General features: G+C 40.2%; 1 protein-coding gene across 5 annotated transcripts in view; it reads left to right on the forward strand.

The window, feature by feature from the left end:
* The window catches only part of LOC134792937 (plectin-like), a 55,769-nt gene extending 42,551 nt beyond the window's left edge, over window positions 1-13,218 (forward strand). For 3 of the 5 annotated variants that reach the window (XM_063764408.1, XM_063764409.1, XM_063764404.1), the window contains exons 4-10: window positions 770-897; window positions 4,446-4,618; window positions 4,982-5,194; window positions 5,423-5,625; window positions 6,029-6,335; window positions 7,593-7,701; window positions 13,118-13,210. In XM_063764408.1, coding sequence (XP_063620478.1) covers window positions 770-897; window positions 4,446-4,618; window positions 4,982-5,194; window positions 5,423-5,625; window positions 6,029-6,335; window positions 7,593-7,701; window positions 13,118-13,192 — 1,208 coding nt within the window. In that variant the 3' untranslated portion in view covers window positions 13,193-13,210. Of the gene's footprint in view, window positions 1-769; window positions 898-4,445; window positions 4,619-4,981; window positions 5,195-5,422; window positions 5,626-6,028; window positions 6,336-7,592; window positions 7,702-11,711; window positions 11,769-13,117 lie in introns of all 5 variants that reach the window. The other 2 variants (XM_063764405.1, XM_063764407.1) reach the window with 2 other exon arrangements.
* Window positions 13,219-17,049: the final 3,831 nt, after the last annotated feature.

The raw sequence follows: 17,049 nt of genomic DNA on the forward strand, positions 1-17,049 counted from the left end.
GATCCAACTTAAAATGCCTACATACCTACCTACGAGTATTGCTGATAAAAAGCGCGTGTAGTGTACCAGCTAATAGCAAAAAAATTGATAATTTAAACGTCATATATATAAAACGAAATTAAATGGAGAGAACTGCATTGTAATAATTTAAGCTTGAATTAGGTAAACCTTTTAATATTTATTCAAGGTAACCTTGTACGTCCTTTGATATTGTCACGGACACATTGCCTATAGAAAGTTCCTTCACACTTGAGATTTAAGTGAAAGAGTACTCTAACTTTATTAATCCGTTAATACAAAGTAAAGCGTCACTGGTGATTTCCATCAAGATCTTTGTCTGGTCCGTCTTTTAGCGAAATTGAAATTCAACCATAAAACACAGACAACATTGTGTTTCAAAATAACCAAGAAAGGATTTATTGCTATACTTACGTAGTTAAATATAGAGCAATTGACTGCTGTCTCGACTATATTAAAATTTTCAAAATATGAAAACAGTAATGCCCCAGTCGTAATTAAACTCCTCAACTACACGAGGCTTTTAGAGTAACTTAAACCTTATTTAATTACACAAACGGTCTACCGCGATATAATTTCATTGTTTTTACCTTAAATTCCGACGTTTCAGCTGAGTTGCACCAGCCGTGGTCACGCAAGGACTGACATCCCAGCAAATGTCAACGGAGATACTAATAAAACACCACTAAACTTAAACCTTGTGTTGTTGAATTTAAATATGAATTTTGGCTATAACGAATTGTATTTCCAGGCGCCGGGGCGGGTGCCGAGGGGTGCCTGCGGGCTCTAGAAGAGCAGCTACGCGCAGCGGGCGAGCTGGCGGCGCGGCAGCGCGGCGACATCGACGCGCTACGCGAGCACTGCGACCGCCTGCATCACGTACGTTTTCCATCCATGACAGACCCAGAATTTTTGTCCACCCAGCGCAAGGGCAGGCTATCTGCGGGCTCTAGAAGAGCAGCTACGCGCAGCGGGCGAGCTGGCGGCGCGGCAGCGCGGCGACTTCGACGCGCTACACGAGCACTGCGACCGCCTGCATCACGTAAGTTTTCCACCCAAGACACACCCAGAATTTTATTGTCCACCCAGGCGCAAGGGCAGCTGCCGCAGGTTGCCTGCGAGCTCTAGAGGAGGAGTGCCCTTAAAACTTTACTTTGTAATTGTGACTTAACTCTAGAAACACTTTTATGTTAGTGCCTGATTTTCGATGCTTCATTGTGAGTATTAATTTCATCTTATTGTAATTGTATACTAGGGTTATACTAAGGTATTGTGTCAAAGGTCATCTTTATGGCTCCTTTACTGTAGCCGACATTATATGAAGACAGGAAATAAAATATAGCTGTGTCGCAAAAAACTTAAATGCCATTTGAAGGACGGCGAGGCCTTTGTAAAGTCACAAGAATTTTGCTTGGTTATTCCTTTATTCAATTAGGGTCTTAGGTTAGGGTTTTACAATGTGAGTATAAAAGTAAAATATAAAAACACTTACAAAAAATATATAAACACGTTATAAAAAACATAACCTAGGGTGCCGCCGGCAGCGGGGCAGGGCCCATTGCTTGGTTATTATTATTATGCTATTTCAGATAATAATGTTAGGTCAGTCGTCCGCAGGAAGTGGATTAAGATAAATGAATTTAAATAATGGTTCGGGAGTGTGATAAGCAGTCTTACGACAATGGATTTTTTTTCCCTAGCCTACTTTGGTGTCCCACTGCTGGGCAAAGGCCTCCCCTCGTTTTTTCCACTCGACCCTGTCATCGGCATTTTCCCACCATTTGGGGTAGAATGCGTCCAAGTCGTCCCGCCATCTCCTTTTCGGTCTGCCTAAACTCAAGACCGCTGAGACGTCAAGACCGCTAAGCTTAAGTGGGACTGGGCTGGACATGTCTGCCGCATGCACCCAGAAAGATGGGCCAAAATGGTTACTGAGTGGGACCCACGGAACACAATAGACGGTACGACAATGGATTACATGAGATAAAGTATAAAAGCGGGCTTACAGACTATTTTTGTTTGTGAAAGCACATATTTTAGATAAGATTTATTATAATTAGATCTCTTGTTTTTGTATTATAAGTAATTCCTTTTTTTTTTTGGAGTCTTAGTTGTGAATTGGGAGTATTACTGTAATGTTCTGCCGCCAGAGTGCAGCACTAGTGCACAAAGTTAACCATAGAGGAACTTATACATACATACTAGGCCTTAAACAGTTTTTTGACAAGTTTTCACTATGCCATTGATGCATCAAGGCGGTTTGTTTACAGGTGGCCTACCGCGAAATACGAAAATCCAAATTTCGGCCTCTCTATCGATCGAATATGCAAGAGTGATAGAGAGGCAGAAACCGACTTTCGATTTTCTTGTTTCGTGGTAGGCCCCGTGATTGTGCTAGTGACGACCTCTACGCAGAGTGTTGCGTAATATTCCCTGTTGAATTATGAATTGTTTCCAGGATAATTAATAGAACAATTACCAACTCGATTCGATTAAGTAACTGGGAGGAAAATAATTTGAGGATATTTAATTTATTAAGTTATCCCTAAAGCGGTTACATAAGCTGAAGTTAAAATTTTGCGCAATTTTCCACGGGAATACCCTAGCCGGGAATAGTTATTGCATTAGCAATTTTACACTTCCGCGACTTTCTACCAGCCCGGTCCGAACCGTACGTAAATGTCGCGCAAACTTTAGGTCCACGGCTGACTTGGTACTAGCACCTAGGTACCTACTGCAGCCGTTTGATTGACTTTATCGCAAATCTAAGCCATCAATATCATTGGAGCTAAGTTGAAGAACGTTTATAAATTGCGATCGTAACTGGTGATATCGATATTTCAAGATGGAAAGGTCAGGTACATAGTTTGATTAGTCTATGGTTAAAAAAACGGTCAAGGTTTTTATCGTTGTTTATTGTTACGTTTTTGTTATGAGTAGCGTGACTGGCGCGAGCCTCATAATAAACAATATTTGTTTATGATTTAACAAACTGCAAAGTTCAAATAAAATGAAAAACGTATTAATAATGTCACTAGGTAGTGTCATGGTACTTTCAGAGATCAGATAATTGTGATAATGGCAATTTCCGTATGGTGCATTTATTTCAATGAACAAGACCTTGCCATTCTCTAATGTCGAACCATTTGTCATAAAACTGACTGCTGGGACAGTATGACATTAGTGAACAGTTTAATCCATCCATCAGTGTTCCGTGCAGTATCTAAATATATACCATTTCATAAGATACGACACTTGAAATTATAAACTCAAGAATGCGATATGTTTACAGCCTTCTTTTACGGTCAATAACAACAACCATCAGTCATTTGAGAGTATGCCAAGTGATTCCAAGTGTCTCGGCTGAGTCATGACTCGTCGAAACATACGATGCACTTAACTTCGAAACTTGTTGCCATTATAAGCTTGTTTACCTTACACGAGTCTTGTTAACTTACATGCTATAAACGGGTTGTAGAGGTCAGAATGTTTTTACGGAGGTCATGAGCTGAGTTGTGGAAAAATAAGTGCTTATTTGCGGATACAAAAACACTTAATCGTGTAAGATCATAATTTAAGCGTTTATCCGTGCGTGAGCCATTATTAAGTTAAAATTATAATTTTGTGTCTGGGAGTTGAAATGACACACAATTATAAGGCCAATTACAGGGGCTTACAGCCCAAAATGGTTTACATAAAAGGACTTGGATTACCATTTTTTCTGTACAGAAATGCTAGGTGTTTGATTACAATTTTGACTTGCTGGACTTGTAAATTCGTAAAAAAAAGAGCCCCAAAGGGAAAATAATGTAATCAAATTCAACGCGGAAGCGTGTAAGAAAATGGATGGTGCTAATAAAGCTTGTTGTTCTTTATTTATATATTTTATTTTATTGTGGCTGGTTTATTCATTATGTCTGCTACGTCTATTAATCAAATGAGATGTAATCTACCGCAGAGACAGTACACTATCTGTCTGTGAATATCATCATAAATATTATAGTAAGTGCGGGGCGTTTCAATCATCTATGCCATCTATGGCCAAAATCATGTGTAAACCAATGAATTGCATACACTGAGAAGTGTAAACTCAATTTTCAACTTTAATTGCTTCGTTAAATTTTGTTGATGCTTTACACATTTACGGCTGGTTGGTGAAGTGTTTGTATTCGCAGCTACGTCCATTAGAGTATGAATTCATTATAATTGTTATATTTTTTCCGTTATTTTTTTTAATTAATGTAATCTAAAGCATTTAAGTTTTTCCAGTGGATTGTGTCATGCGTAGCAGTCATTCCATAGCGGTCTGTTGAACTTTCTCTATAAGCTGATTTCAATAAATTATGAATACAAACAGCCCGTATTTTAGTTGGTAGTGGTGGTATATTTGATCTTATTATGTTAATGGTATACTTTTTTGTACACAGGAGGCATGTTCGGCGCGCGAGTCCGCCCGCGTCCTGGAGGCGCGCCTGGCCGAGGCCGAACGCGAGGCAGCGGAAATGCAGGATTTCCTGGCCGCGGAGACGGGCGCGCTCGGAGATTCCCTGCGCGAAGCGGAGGCCGAACTCGCGCGCGCTAACAAGGACCTTGATCGACGGTAACATTTCCTACTCTAGAGACTTTACTGATGTAGTCAGCAAAACTATTAGCTTAGCACCTCTGCATACATATTTGTATGTTGTATACAAACATACATATAATAGATGAGCAGCTATATAGCCCTCTTAACACATAAAATGTCACAAATGTTTTTTTTTAATTTAATGCTAAATGTCACTTTGTAACCAATTTTTCGCATAATCGCTGAATTCCACTAGTTCGGTAACTTAACTCAATATGTTGTATTCTACTAATATGTGTGCAAGGGCAATTTTCACGAAACTTTCTAAATGTACCTAAACCACTTGTCCGCGTCTTTCACACTTATCACAAATAACTAATTTATATTTGTATCGTACAGACGCGCAGAATGCAGGCAGCTCGTGCGCATGTGCGAGCAGCGGCGCCAAGAAGCCCTGGGCGCTGCGGCGCGCGCGCGCTCCGGCGGCGGCGCCGCGCATGCGCTAGACGCGCTGTCACGGCGGCTGGCGAGACTTACCGATGCGGTGGCCAGAGCTTACGCCTTGCCTAGGCACGCGCTAGAGCCGCAGGTCTACCATAACGACGCCTTCAGGTACCAAGGACCTCACACTCATAGTCTTAAAACTTATAGGAAACTATTTAAATGTATAAATAGAAAACTATTTATATGTGTAACAGATGGGCCCGTGTGCTTGTTTTCCATTGACGTGGTATAAATAATTACATTCGATTTATGCTGAATGCATTTGCCTCTGGCACTGGAGGCCTTGACTACTTTTCACAACCATTAAGCTTACATTGACAATACTTTTATCCCCAGCCGCAGCGACAGCGGAGAAGCGTTGTCGCCGGACGAGGAGCGCGGCGGGCTGCTCACGGCCGTGGCAAAGGCGCTCCGCTCCGCGCCGCCGCCCGCGCCCGCGGCCGCGGCCGACGACGACCGCTCGCGCGTCTCCGACGACAACGACAACTCCGCCGACCTGCTCGACTCCGAGACCGAGCCGTGCCTCGTTACCGACCCTGGTAAGCAGACCTACAGCTGTGCCGAAGGCACGCATTAGTTGATTTGTTTAGCCTTTAGTCTCTAGGCGCCACACTCTGCATAATTGGGTCACATTGTATCAGAAGCCCCCCCCACGTCCGACGTTAACCGAAGAGTCCAGAGAACAAAACAAACTATCGGTAGTCGTTCATTATTGGCTGTAGTGGGAACTCGCTACCCTCATCGATGATTCCTCGACGTCGCGTAATCTTCTGTCTAAAAATGTCTCACCATTTTATTGATTTATGTAATAAATCTTACAGCTATCTTTACAGTTTCCCAATGCTATAATGTAGTGTAGGCAAGTTAAGTGCGACGTGACGCTCGGTGCCGGGTTATGCTTCGGCTTTAAACTGTTAAACTTTAAATTGTTATATTGTACAGAATGCGCGGAAGAGTGGTGGTCGGGCGCGGAGGCGGGCGGCGCGTGGAGCGGCGAGGAGCTGTCCCCGGAGCGCGAGTCCTGCGACCCCGACTCCACCTCCGAGCGGGACTCGCTGCGCAACCTCTCGGCCGCCATCGCACAGCGGCACCGCTCCGAGGCCGAGGATGCGGAGCGCGGCACGTTGTTGGAGCGCGTGCTGGCGCTGGATAACCGTCTGAGTGAACTGCTGAGAGCGCTGCGCTTGGCCGCCGCGGCCGCCGCTGTCACTGATGACGCCGACTCAATGAGGCTCGCGCAGGCGCTCAAGTGAGTTACTGTTTGTTTGTAGTTATTAACTGAAAAACATAAACAGCCGGGGGACCTAAACTTGAACTCCGCTGTAAGCAGTTAAAATTTCCATTGTATTATTTCTGTTTAAAACGGATATGGCTTCGAAAGGTACTCACAGCGATACCTACTGCAACAAGTATCAAACTTAACAAGTGGCTAGGGTGTCTCAAAATATTCAAAATCAGGCGCTACTAAATAAAAACTGTATAGTCCGAAAGTCCGAATAGGACTTGAACTCGCAACCTTGGCTTCACAGGAGCCAATGCTCTTAACCAACTCCTTGTTTGGACCTATCTTTTATCTACATAAATACAACAATTTGACCATCTGGCAAATCAAGTTAACTTACAAATATGGAGCTTGGGAAACCCAACTAAGTATACGTCTTTATGTTATATATTATACCAAAGTAATGATTTAATTGATTTGTTTGGAGGCTTACTTTACGAAAACAAAAAAACATCGGACAGCGAACCACATTCGCGAGCCTCTACAAATACAGCAAATAAACAACAATACGGTATTTTACAGAGCTAATCTTAAATGCACTAATGGGCGTTAGACATCATTCAAAATTAGCGAACATACCTGATCTGCTAATGTACACCTACATTACATAAATAACATTGTAAAGGCCGTTTCCCAGCTAGAGTATGTTACAATTTGTACCCGGGTATAAATAATCAGGATCAAATATCACGCTAAGTAAACCCAAGGATTTGTGTTCCCTTATGTGATGTGAAACCTTAGTTCTTTGACCAGCTTGAACGTTATAAAAAAATTACCATGAATTATTACCCTAGTAAGCTCGTGAGTATATGCTTGCAATACAATCAATGCAGCCATCGGCTAAACCTCTAAGCCCCACTTGCACCATCCCACTAACCTGGGGTTAACCAGTTAAACCAGTGTCTAATTGTACTGGTAACCGAATTTAAACTGTTGTGAGACATACTAACATTGAATAATTTTACGGTTTAGACTCACTTGTTTTAATGTACGCGTATGTGGTACGCGATATACGGCCGTCGTGAACGCTGCTCGCACTGTTGGTGCTTGAGAAAGGAGACCTAGGCTCTCCGAAACATGTCGCGCAAGTGACTTAAAACAAAACAAGTGAGTACAACCGTAAAATTATTCAATGTACTGGGGTACTATGGTAATTCCAGGTTTAACCGGTTAACCCGGATTAGTGGGATTGTGAACTAAAGTATTCGTAAACTGTACTTCCAGAGACAAGATAGACGTGACGGAGAAGAGCGTGGCGGACGTGGTGGTGAAGAAGCTGGCCGAGCTGGACGCCAGCAAGAACATGATGGAACAGTACCGCCAGTCCGTAGAAGTGAGTACACACTAGCTTACTCCTTTTGGACTTTTATAATACGCCAATCTTACTTTTCGATTGACATACAATACGTAATATCGTCAGGTGACAAGCAAAACTCACTAATTACCACCACAAGTTCATAGCCATAGTGAACCATATTAGTACTAAAAGAAGGTCGATTTCTGTTTAATTTTATTTTAGTAATTAGTGATTTTGCTTGTCACCTGATGATATGTAAAGATAATTCCATTGTAGATTGAGATTAGTAGATTTTTGTAGATTGAGAAGTAATTCTCGTGTGTTTTGGGTTTTTCGTATATTTAAAGTTGTTGAAAATAACAAAGTATATTTTCGGTCTATGCTACAACATTAGACACTATCTGGACTTATATATTTGGTAATTTCTATTGATACGGCGATAATTGTTATTTATTAAGAGCGCTCTTACAAGAAAAGTCGAAATAATGCAAAATTGATGATACTAGTCGACGAAATTCAGGACTTTGCGCTCATTATTAGAAACAATGAGTACGTGTTCCAGTAAAAGCGTCTTCTTATCTTTATAAATATCGTTGTAAATATTAGAAAAAGGACTTATTAAATTAGTAATGATTTTTTTTCTGATGGTCGTTTCCGAAAAACCCCGTGAAGCACTGAATGGCGAGCTCTTATTTGGAAATGTTGAGAATTTTACTCTGCTAAACCTGGCTATTTTGTATTACTAATACCCTGTACTTTAGGCATATCAAACTATATTTTTCCTACATACCTTTGAGAAAGAGAAAATCAAAGTAAAACGAACTCGATTTTCTCTCCGAAACAAGTGTCAATTCCTACGAAAATCTACTTAATATCGAAGTCATTTTCATACTCAAGCAATCTGCAACGTTTGCTTATACTGTTGGTATACATTAGTGTTTATGAAATTCTACTATAATTTTTTGGCAATTTTTTGAAAACTACTCTATATTACCGATGACGCGCGCTGCGCCAGCTCAGTGCCGCGGCAGAGCTTGTAGAGGCAGGACGTGTGTCGGTCGGCTCCGCACATTTTCAACGGCGACGACGAGGTTTTTTATCATTGTGTGCGGCGGGCGCCGTGTAAAACGCTATACTGTGTGCGTGTAAACCGCAACGAGAGACTTTGATCCTAGCACCGTTTTTATAGTATTATAATTTATAATGATACAGTTTAATAAACTACCGGACAGGATTAAAAATATTTAAAACGACCTGACATTCTATATGTATTTATTTGACTCAAGATAGTTTGACTCAGGGTCTGATGATGGAGCCGGAAGGTGGTCACCGGTATCAATCAACCATGCAACTAAACCACTTCGTGTTTGGGCTCGTTTGATTCGGCTCAACAAGATCTTTGACTTAAGATAGTACTCAGGGTCTGATGATGGAGCCGGAAGGTGGTCACCAGTACCAATCAACAATGCAACTAAACCACTTCGTGTTTAGGCTCGTTTTATTCGTCTCAACAAGATCTTTGACTTAAGATAGTACTCAGGGTCTGATGATGGAGCCGGAAGGTGGTCACCGGTACCAATCAACCATGCAACTAAACCACTTCGTGTTTGGGCTCGTTTGATTCATCTCAACAAGATCTTTGACACAAGATAGTACTCAGGGTCTGATGATGGAGCCGGAATGTGGTCACCGGTACCAATCAACCATGCAACTAAACCACTTCGTGTTTGGGCTCGTTTGATTCGGCTCAACAAGATCTTTGACTTAAGATAGTACTCAGGGTCTGATGATGGAGCCGGAAGGTGGTCACCAGTACCAATCAACAATGCAACTAATAAAACCACTTCGTGTTTAGGCTCGTTTTATTCATCTCAACAAGATCTTTGACTTAAGATAGTACTCAGGGTCTGATGATGGAGCCGGAAGGTGGTCACCGGTACCAATCAACCATGCAACTAAACCACTTCGTGTTTGGGCTCGTTTGATTCGTCTCAACAAGATCTTTGGCACAAGATAATACTCAGGGTCTGATGATGGAGCCGGAAGGTGGTCACCGGTACCAATCAACCATGCAACTAAACCACTTCGTGTTTAGGCTCGTTTGATTCGTCTCAACAAGATCTTTGACACAAGATAGTACTCAGGGTCTGATGATGGAGCCGGCAGGTGGTCACCGGTACCAATCAACCATGCCACTAAACCACTTCGTGTTTAGGCTCGTTTTATTCGTTTCTATAAGATCTTTGACACAAGATAGTACTCAGGGTCTGATGTTGGAGCCGGAAGGTGGTCACCGGTACCAATCAACCATGCAACTAAACCACTTCGTGTTTAGGCTCGTTTGATTCGTCTCAACAAGATCTTTGACACAAGTTAGTACTCAGGGTCTGATGATGGAGCTGGACTGTGGCCACGGGTACCAGTCTACCATGTAACTGAACCACTTCGTGTTTGGGCTCGTTTGATTTGTCGCAACAAGATCTTTGACACAAGGTAGTACTGAGGGTCTGATGATGGATCCGGAAGGTGGTCACCGGTACCAATCAACCATGCAACTAAACCACTTCGTGTTTGGCTTCGTTCGATTCGTCGCAACAAGATCTTTGACACAAGTTAGTACTCAGGGTCTGATGATGGAGCTGGACTGTGGCCACGGGTACCAGTCTACCATGTAACTGAACCACTTCGTGTTTGGGCTCGTTTGATTCGTCGCAATAATATGTTTGACACAAGATACTACTCAGGGTCTGATGATGGAGCTGATGATGATAGACAGGTACCCGTCGCCACCTTCGCGCTCCATCATCAGACCCTGAGTACTACCTTGTGTCAAAGATCTTGTTGAGATGTGGTTTAGTTGCATGGTTGATTGGTAATGGTACCTTCCAGCTCCATCATCAGACCCTCAGGACTGTCTTGTGTCAAAGATCTTGTTGAGACGAATCAAACGAGCCCAAACACGAAGTTGTTTAGTTACATGATAGACTGGTACCCGTGGCCACCTTCCAGCTCCATCATCAGACCCTGTGTATCTTCAGTGTCAAAGATCTTGTTGAGACGAATCAAACGAGCCTAATCATGTTACTACATGGTTGATTGGTATCCGTGACCACCTTAATCATCATCAGATCCTCAGTACCAGTTCGTTTTTAAACCCTCGTTGATACAAACTTTACAACCTATAGGTACCAAATGCAATGACGAAACATGTAAATAAGCGAGTAGGTACCTATAATTTCTTTCGAGTAATATACCTTCATAAGTACAAGTATGGGGCTATTCATAAATTACGTCGTTTCAAATGGGAGGAGTGGGGGGGGGTCTGGACATCGGATGATGGTAACATGACGTAGGAGGAAACAGATTCATCCGAAGCTTGATTTTTGGATGATTTGAGGGGGGGGGGGGTCAAAAATCGTCAAAAATAGATGACGTAATTTATGAACAGCCCTTATGTACATTTGCACTGCATTTAGTATTTTCGTACTTACCAAATAACAGTTTTAGAACTTTAAAAGTTAAGTACAGTTAGTGTTGTTATGGTTGATTTCAATATGCTTCGCGAAGGATCAAGAATGTTTAATCCATCATTGTAGTGCGAGTGTGGTAGAAGGGATCGGCGTACTGAGCTCGCACGGCCTGCCGCAGCGCGTAAAATACCTAAACTCGCTCAACGCCGAAATGTAATAGCGCTCTTAAATAATAATTAATTATGAAGTTGGTAGAATAAATATATTTTCTGATAAGTTGATAACAACTTCGGCACAACGTGGATAAAGATACAATAACATTTTTGTATTTAATGATTTATGAAAGACTACATTAAAATATAAATGTTGCGTAAACGTTTTTGTTTTCCGACATACATTTTATACATTACTTCGCGGCGTAAATTTAATTTCATAACCTTAATCCATGTCTCGAAATATCGAACAGTAATAAATTCCTCACATAAGTTTATTGAACAGCAATCTACGAGTATGTTAAGCAGCATTCCTACACCAAACAGTAATGTTAGTGCCGTTAACTGGTTTAATGTGAAACAGGTATTTACACCATTCAGGCCCTGCTTGGCGATCTCGAGTCAAGAATAAGACGCACAGGTTAATATTCCTCATACGCTGGTTCGCCTCACCGCTTTTAGAGAAGCACAAGTCACCATGTTCTCTCCTGGTTTACTACGCACTGTATAGGATGCCAAAAAAATAACTACATTGGGAGCAACCCCGAAATCGCGAGAAAAATTTGGCTGTTTCATACATTTTCTATGGGAGGGTAAAATTTTCTTTCGCAATTCCGGGGTTGGTCCCATAGTAAAAATTGCTCAGTATAGTCACATAACCTCCCTGGCAACGGGAATGCAGTTATGTTTTAGTCAGTCTGTATAAACGATTGTATTTGAAGCTTTTGAAGGGTTATTTGTTTGACCCCTTCGATCTTATTGGGTCATTCGTGTTGGTGTTGAAAGTGTTGGTTTATTTCTTGATATGTATCTACTTATTACTACACCTATCTATGTTTCCGTTACACTAACAAACATTTACTGTATTTTAACACTAACATTTTATGACAAATGTAGTCAGCAATACTATTCGCTTAGCACCTTTGCATACAAACTTCAATGTAGGGGCGGGGGGGGGGGGGGGGGGGGGGGTCAATTTTCTCAGCAGTTGACTGTACATCCAGCTGCAAAAGTGTATACCCAATTTATGAATATATAATACTTTATGAAAGAATTCAATTCATAATGTAGGTATGCACTTATGCAGCTCGCTACATTAGGCTAAGAATGAAAGTGATAATAAAATTGTGATGGTGAGTGGTCATTCAAACTTGTTAATAATACATTGATAACAAAATAACCTTTGATGCAAACGATTTTACTAATACACATATAACCAAGCTTAACACATTTTATAATTCCAGTTATATTGTAATTACATTATGTTTTAATTATCTTATTGTGCTATTTATGTACGTTATTTTATTACAAAGCTACACAATTAATGTTATCAATCGATAAACATCCACTAATCGAAACACGTTAATTTATAAATAACATTGTAATTATTATTTATGGTATGAGTGTTTATTTTATGAAACATACAATACTAACTCCATATAGGACAGAACATAGTGACTCACTCGCTTTACCGCGACGACCCGGGTTTGCACTTGTTGTAAATAAACACTGAACTCTGTAAATAAATCGTTTAGGTCTATTAAACGACAAGTTAAATAAATTGGTGGAATGTAAATAACAAACCTGTGTATAATGTAAATAACAATATAAATAGCTGTAGTTGTTTTGCAAATTTATTAGCGGCATTCATGTTGCTGCGTTTCCATTTCTTTATTTTAATGTGAAAAGAACAAGTTAACAAGGCGATATATTATCGTCTTGTCAATTTGTATGCGAGTTAACCGTTTTTGACGCCGTCTCGTGTTTCAGGCGCTCAAAAAACAATTGGCACAAACCGGTGAAGACGATGACTTGGATTTCGTCGAGGAGGTAAATGAGATGTAGTTTTAATTTAATGAAGCCAAAATTTGTTATTAAATGAAAGTATTATGTTAATTACTAAGTACTCCACTTTCGACTTGCTAAGTTTAAAACTCGGGTTAGCTTCCCATATAACCATTCCAGTCGCAGAATCACAAAGTGGTAACTAAATGTCAGATGTGTCGTAACAGAGTCCACACAATGTGTCTAGAATTGTTTCGAAACAAAGTGTCGTCGCCGTGTCTACACTTTTCCGTAACAAGGTGTCGACACATTTGTGTGCACTTTGCGTGCGGTTTGCGACTAAATCTGACAGCAAATTTGTGACAGCAAATGTCAATATAAAATACCTCTTGAAAACCAAGGTTTGTCAAACTACTATTAGTGTCTCGTGTGCTCGTAATTCTAGTAAGTCATCATGGGCAATGCAAATGATAATAGTCGACCGAAACCATATAAACACCCAACACCCGTCAACCTTTTACAGAAAAGTTTTTAAAGAAATGCAATAAGCTACTTAGGTCAGGCAACGAATGCTCCAAAAGTTGTAGAGGGAAATGCTCGGAACACAATTTTTGACTCCGTAACTCGGTTTGACAAGTTAGGAGGTGAACATATCAAAAGTCCCCGGCCGTAGCCCTTGAGCGGGGGGGAGAGAGGGGGCTTTGAAGGTCCCATTTTCCGGTTTTTCGATAATATCTCGGAAACTATGCATCTCAGCGACATGGCCACTTATACAAAAGGAAAGTTAATTTAATTTGTTACAAGTTTATTCAGTCAATTGTTTCGATATGTTGAATAGTTTTTGAGATATCCGCTCTTGAAAGTTTATTTAGGGCTCTCAATTTTATCTTGATATATCTATATCAGTGAAGGTTCTAGGCCGTGTTTGGTATCGTTTTCGTATAAATCTGGGGTGCTGAATCCATTTAAGGTATCACATTGACACCATTCCACAAAATAAAAAAAATCTTTTTAGGGTTCCGTACCTCAAAAGGAAAAAACGGAACCCTTATAGGATCACTCGTGCGTCTGTATGTATGTCCGTCTGAATACACAAAATAGTTCTTTACCTATAGATGACAGGAAAACCTATTAGAAATGTGCAGTCAAGCGCGAGTCGGACTTAATGTACGGAACCCTTAATACGCGAGTCCGACTCGCACTTGGCCGGTTTTTTTGAAACTCTTCTTGACGCTTAACCGCTGAACCGATTTCGTTGAAATTTGGTATAGAAATAGTTTGCGTCCCGGAACAGGACATAGGATAGATCTTATAACCAAAATCATCTTTTGAAGGTGTGAAAAGTGGCGTGGAAATTTGTACGGGAAATCAATAACCGCTGAACCGATTTATATGAAATTTGGGATGGTCTACATCTTTGATTTAGTTAAAAATGATGAAAAAACATGACTTCAAACCTAAACTTAAACAGTATTAACTTCAAGAAGTCAATTCTGAATTCCCCCCTACACCTCATTTCACACCTTTAAAGGATGATTTTTGAGATAACTTATTATATCCTGTCTCGGGACTCAAAATATATGTGTACCAAATTTAAATTAAAACTGTTCAGCAGTTTAAGCGTGAAGAGGAGTTTAAAAGAAAGTATTTTAATAAGTTTATATGTTTCTACTTCGGAATGGTGTCAATGTGATACCTTAACTAAATTTGGTACTGCGAATTTATACGAAAACGATACCAAACATGGCCTCATAGCTTTACTGTTGTAGAAGTCAAAATAAAATTGAGAGCCCTAAATTCTTATTACTTGGCCAAACTTGTGTAGAAGGAAAAGGTAAAATAAAAGTCTTCGGCAGGAATATAAGACACAAATATATATATTTTTTGCGTTACTATTTCATTCATCAAATATAAACATACCTTGATTATACTATTCTAGTGAGATCCTCATAGATAAACAAAAACATTTACTTAAAAAATTACAAGGTCGAAATGTCACGGAACTTGTGAGAGTAATATGTGAAAAATAAAAACTTTTATGACAAAAAAAATCTGGACACAATTTAAGAATCACCCAATTGCGTCGAGGAATCATCTGTATTTTTGCTTGTTTCATTACCTCTTCGCTTCTTTTTTGTCCTTTGTATTCTGTAGCAATTTGTTAGATCTGAAAATAAAGATAACTTGCGTCGTCACGGATGTCGATTTATAGGTTTTAGGGAGTGCAGAATTCGAAAACGATGATATTTTTATAATCCAAGATGGCGGCTACGTATTTTGTCATAAAAGTGGAATCCAAAATAGTCATCATTTTCGAAATCTGCGCCCCCTAAAACCTATAAAACGATATCCATGACGACTTTTATGACATAGTGCATTGCCGCCATTTTGAAATTGAAAATGTTATCATTTTCGAAATCTGCGCCCCCTAAAGCCTATAAAACGACATCCATGACGACTTTTATGACATAGTGCATGGCCGCCATCTTGGAATCCAAAATAGTCATCATTTTCGAAATCTGCGCCCCCTAAAACCTATAAAACGATATCCATGACGACTTTTATGACATAGTGCATTGCCGCCATTTTTAAATTGAAAATGTTATCATTTTCGAAATCTGCGCCCCCTAAAACCTATAAAACGACACCCATGACGACTTTTATGACATAGTGCATGGCCGCCATTTTGGATTCCAAAATGGTCATCATTTTCGAAAGCGGGGCCCCCTAAAACCTATAAAACGACATACATGACGACTTTTATGACATAGTGCATGGCCGCCATCTTGGAATCCAAAATGGTCATCATTTTCGAAATCTGCGCCCCCTAAAACCTATAAAACGACACCCATGACGACTTTTATGACATAGTGCATGGCCGCCATTTTGGAATCCAAAATGGTTATCATTTTCTAAATCTGCGCCCCCCAAAACCTATAAAACGACACCCATGACGACTTTTATGACATAGTGCATGGCCGCCATTTTGGATTTCAAAATGGTCATCATTTTCTAAATCGGGGCCCCCTAAAACCTATAAAACGACATCCATGACGACTTTTATGACATAGTGCATGGCCGCCATCTTGGAATCCAAAATGGTCATCATTTTCGAAATCTGCGCCCCCTAAAACCTATAAAACGACACCCATGACGACTTTTATGGCATAGTGCATGGCCGCCATTTTGGATTCCAAAATGGTCATCATTTTCAAAATTGGGGCCCCCTAAAACGTATAAAACGACACACATGACGACTTTTATGACACAGTGCATGGCCGCCATTTCGGATTCCAAAATGGTCATTATTTTCGAAATCGGCACTCCCTAAAACCTATATATCGACACCCATCTCGACTTTTATGACAAAGTGTTTTGCTACCATCTGCATGCAAGACATTTCTATTATTTTTACGTACAAAAATGGCCCCCTGTCAACTTTCAATCGAGATTTAATCGATAATTTATTCGATTAATATTCAGATTAATTCAATTTCAATCTATGTTAGGTCGACTAAACTAATCGCGATTAAAATTTGAGAATTAACTTTTTTTATTCCATTAATTAGTCGAATAAACAGTTAATCGATTAATGCCCATCTCTGACCACGGCATTTTTACACTTTGAGAATATCTGAAAACAAATCAACACAAGGAGCCATTTTGCAAATCTAGTAACATACCAGTAACTTTGTTATTACTTTTGACAGCGCGTGTCATGTGTCAACACAGAGTCGACACAAAGTCGAAACATTGCAACTACTTTGTGACTGCAATATTTCTCAGCCTTAAACCATATTTATACATCATAATTAACAAGTTTCGTAGTATGTAAAGCGTTATTTCTGTTATTTAAGTATAGTATACGCATCGAAGTACTAAAAATGCTTCAAATAATATAGTTATGAACACAGGCA

Source organism: Cydia splendana, chromosome 8, assembly GCF_910591565.1.
Source record: "Cydia splendana chromosome 8, ilCydSple1.2, whole genome shotgun sequence".
NCBI classification, from domain to species: Eukaryota; Metazoa; Arthropoda; class Insecta; order Lepidoptera; family Tortricidae; genus Cydia; species Cydia splendana.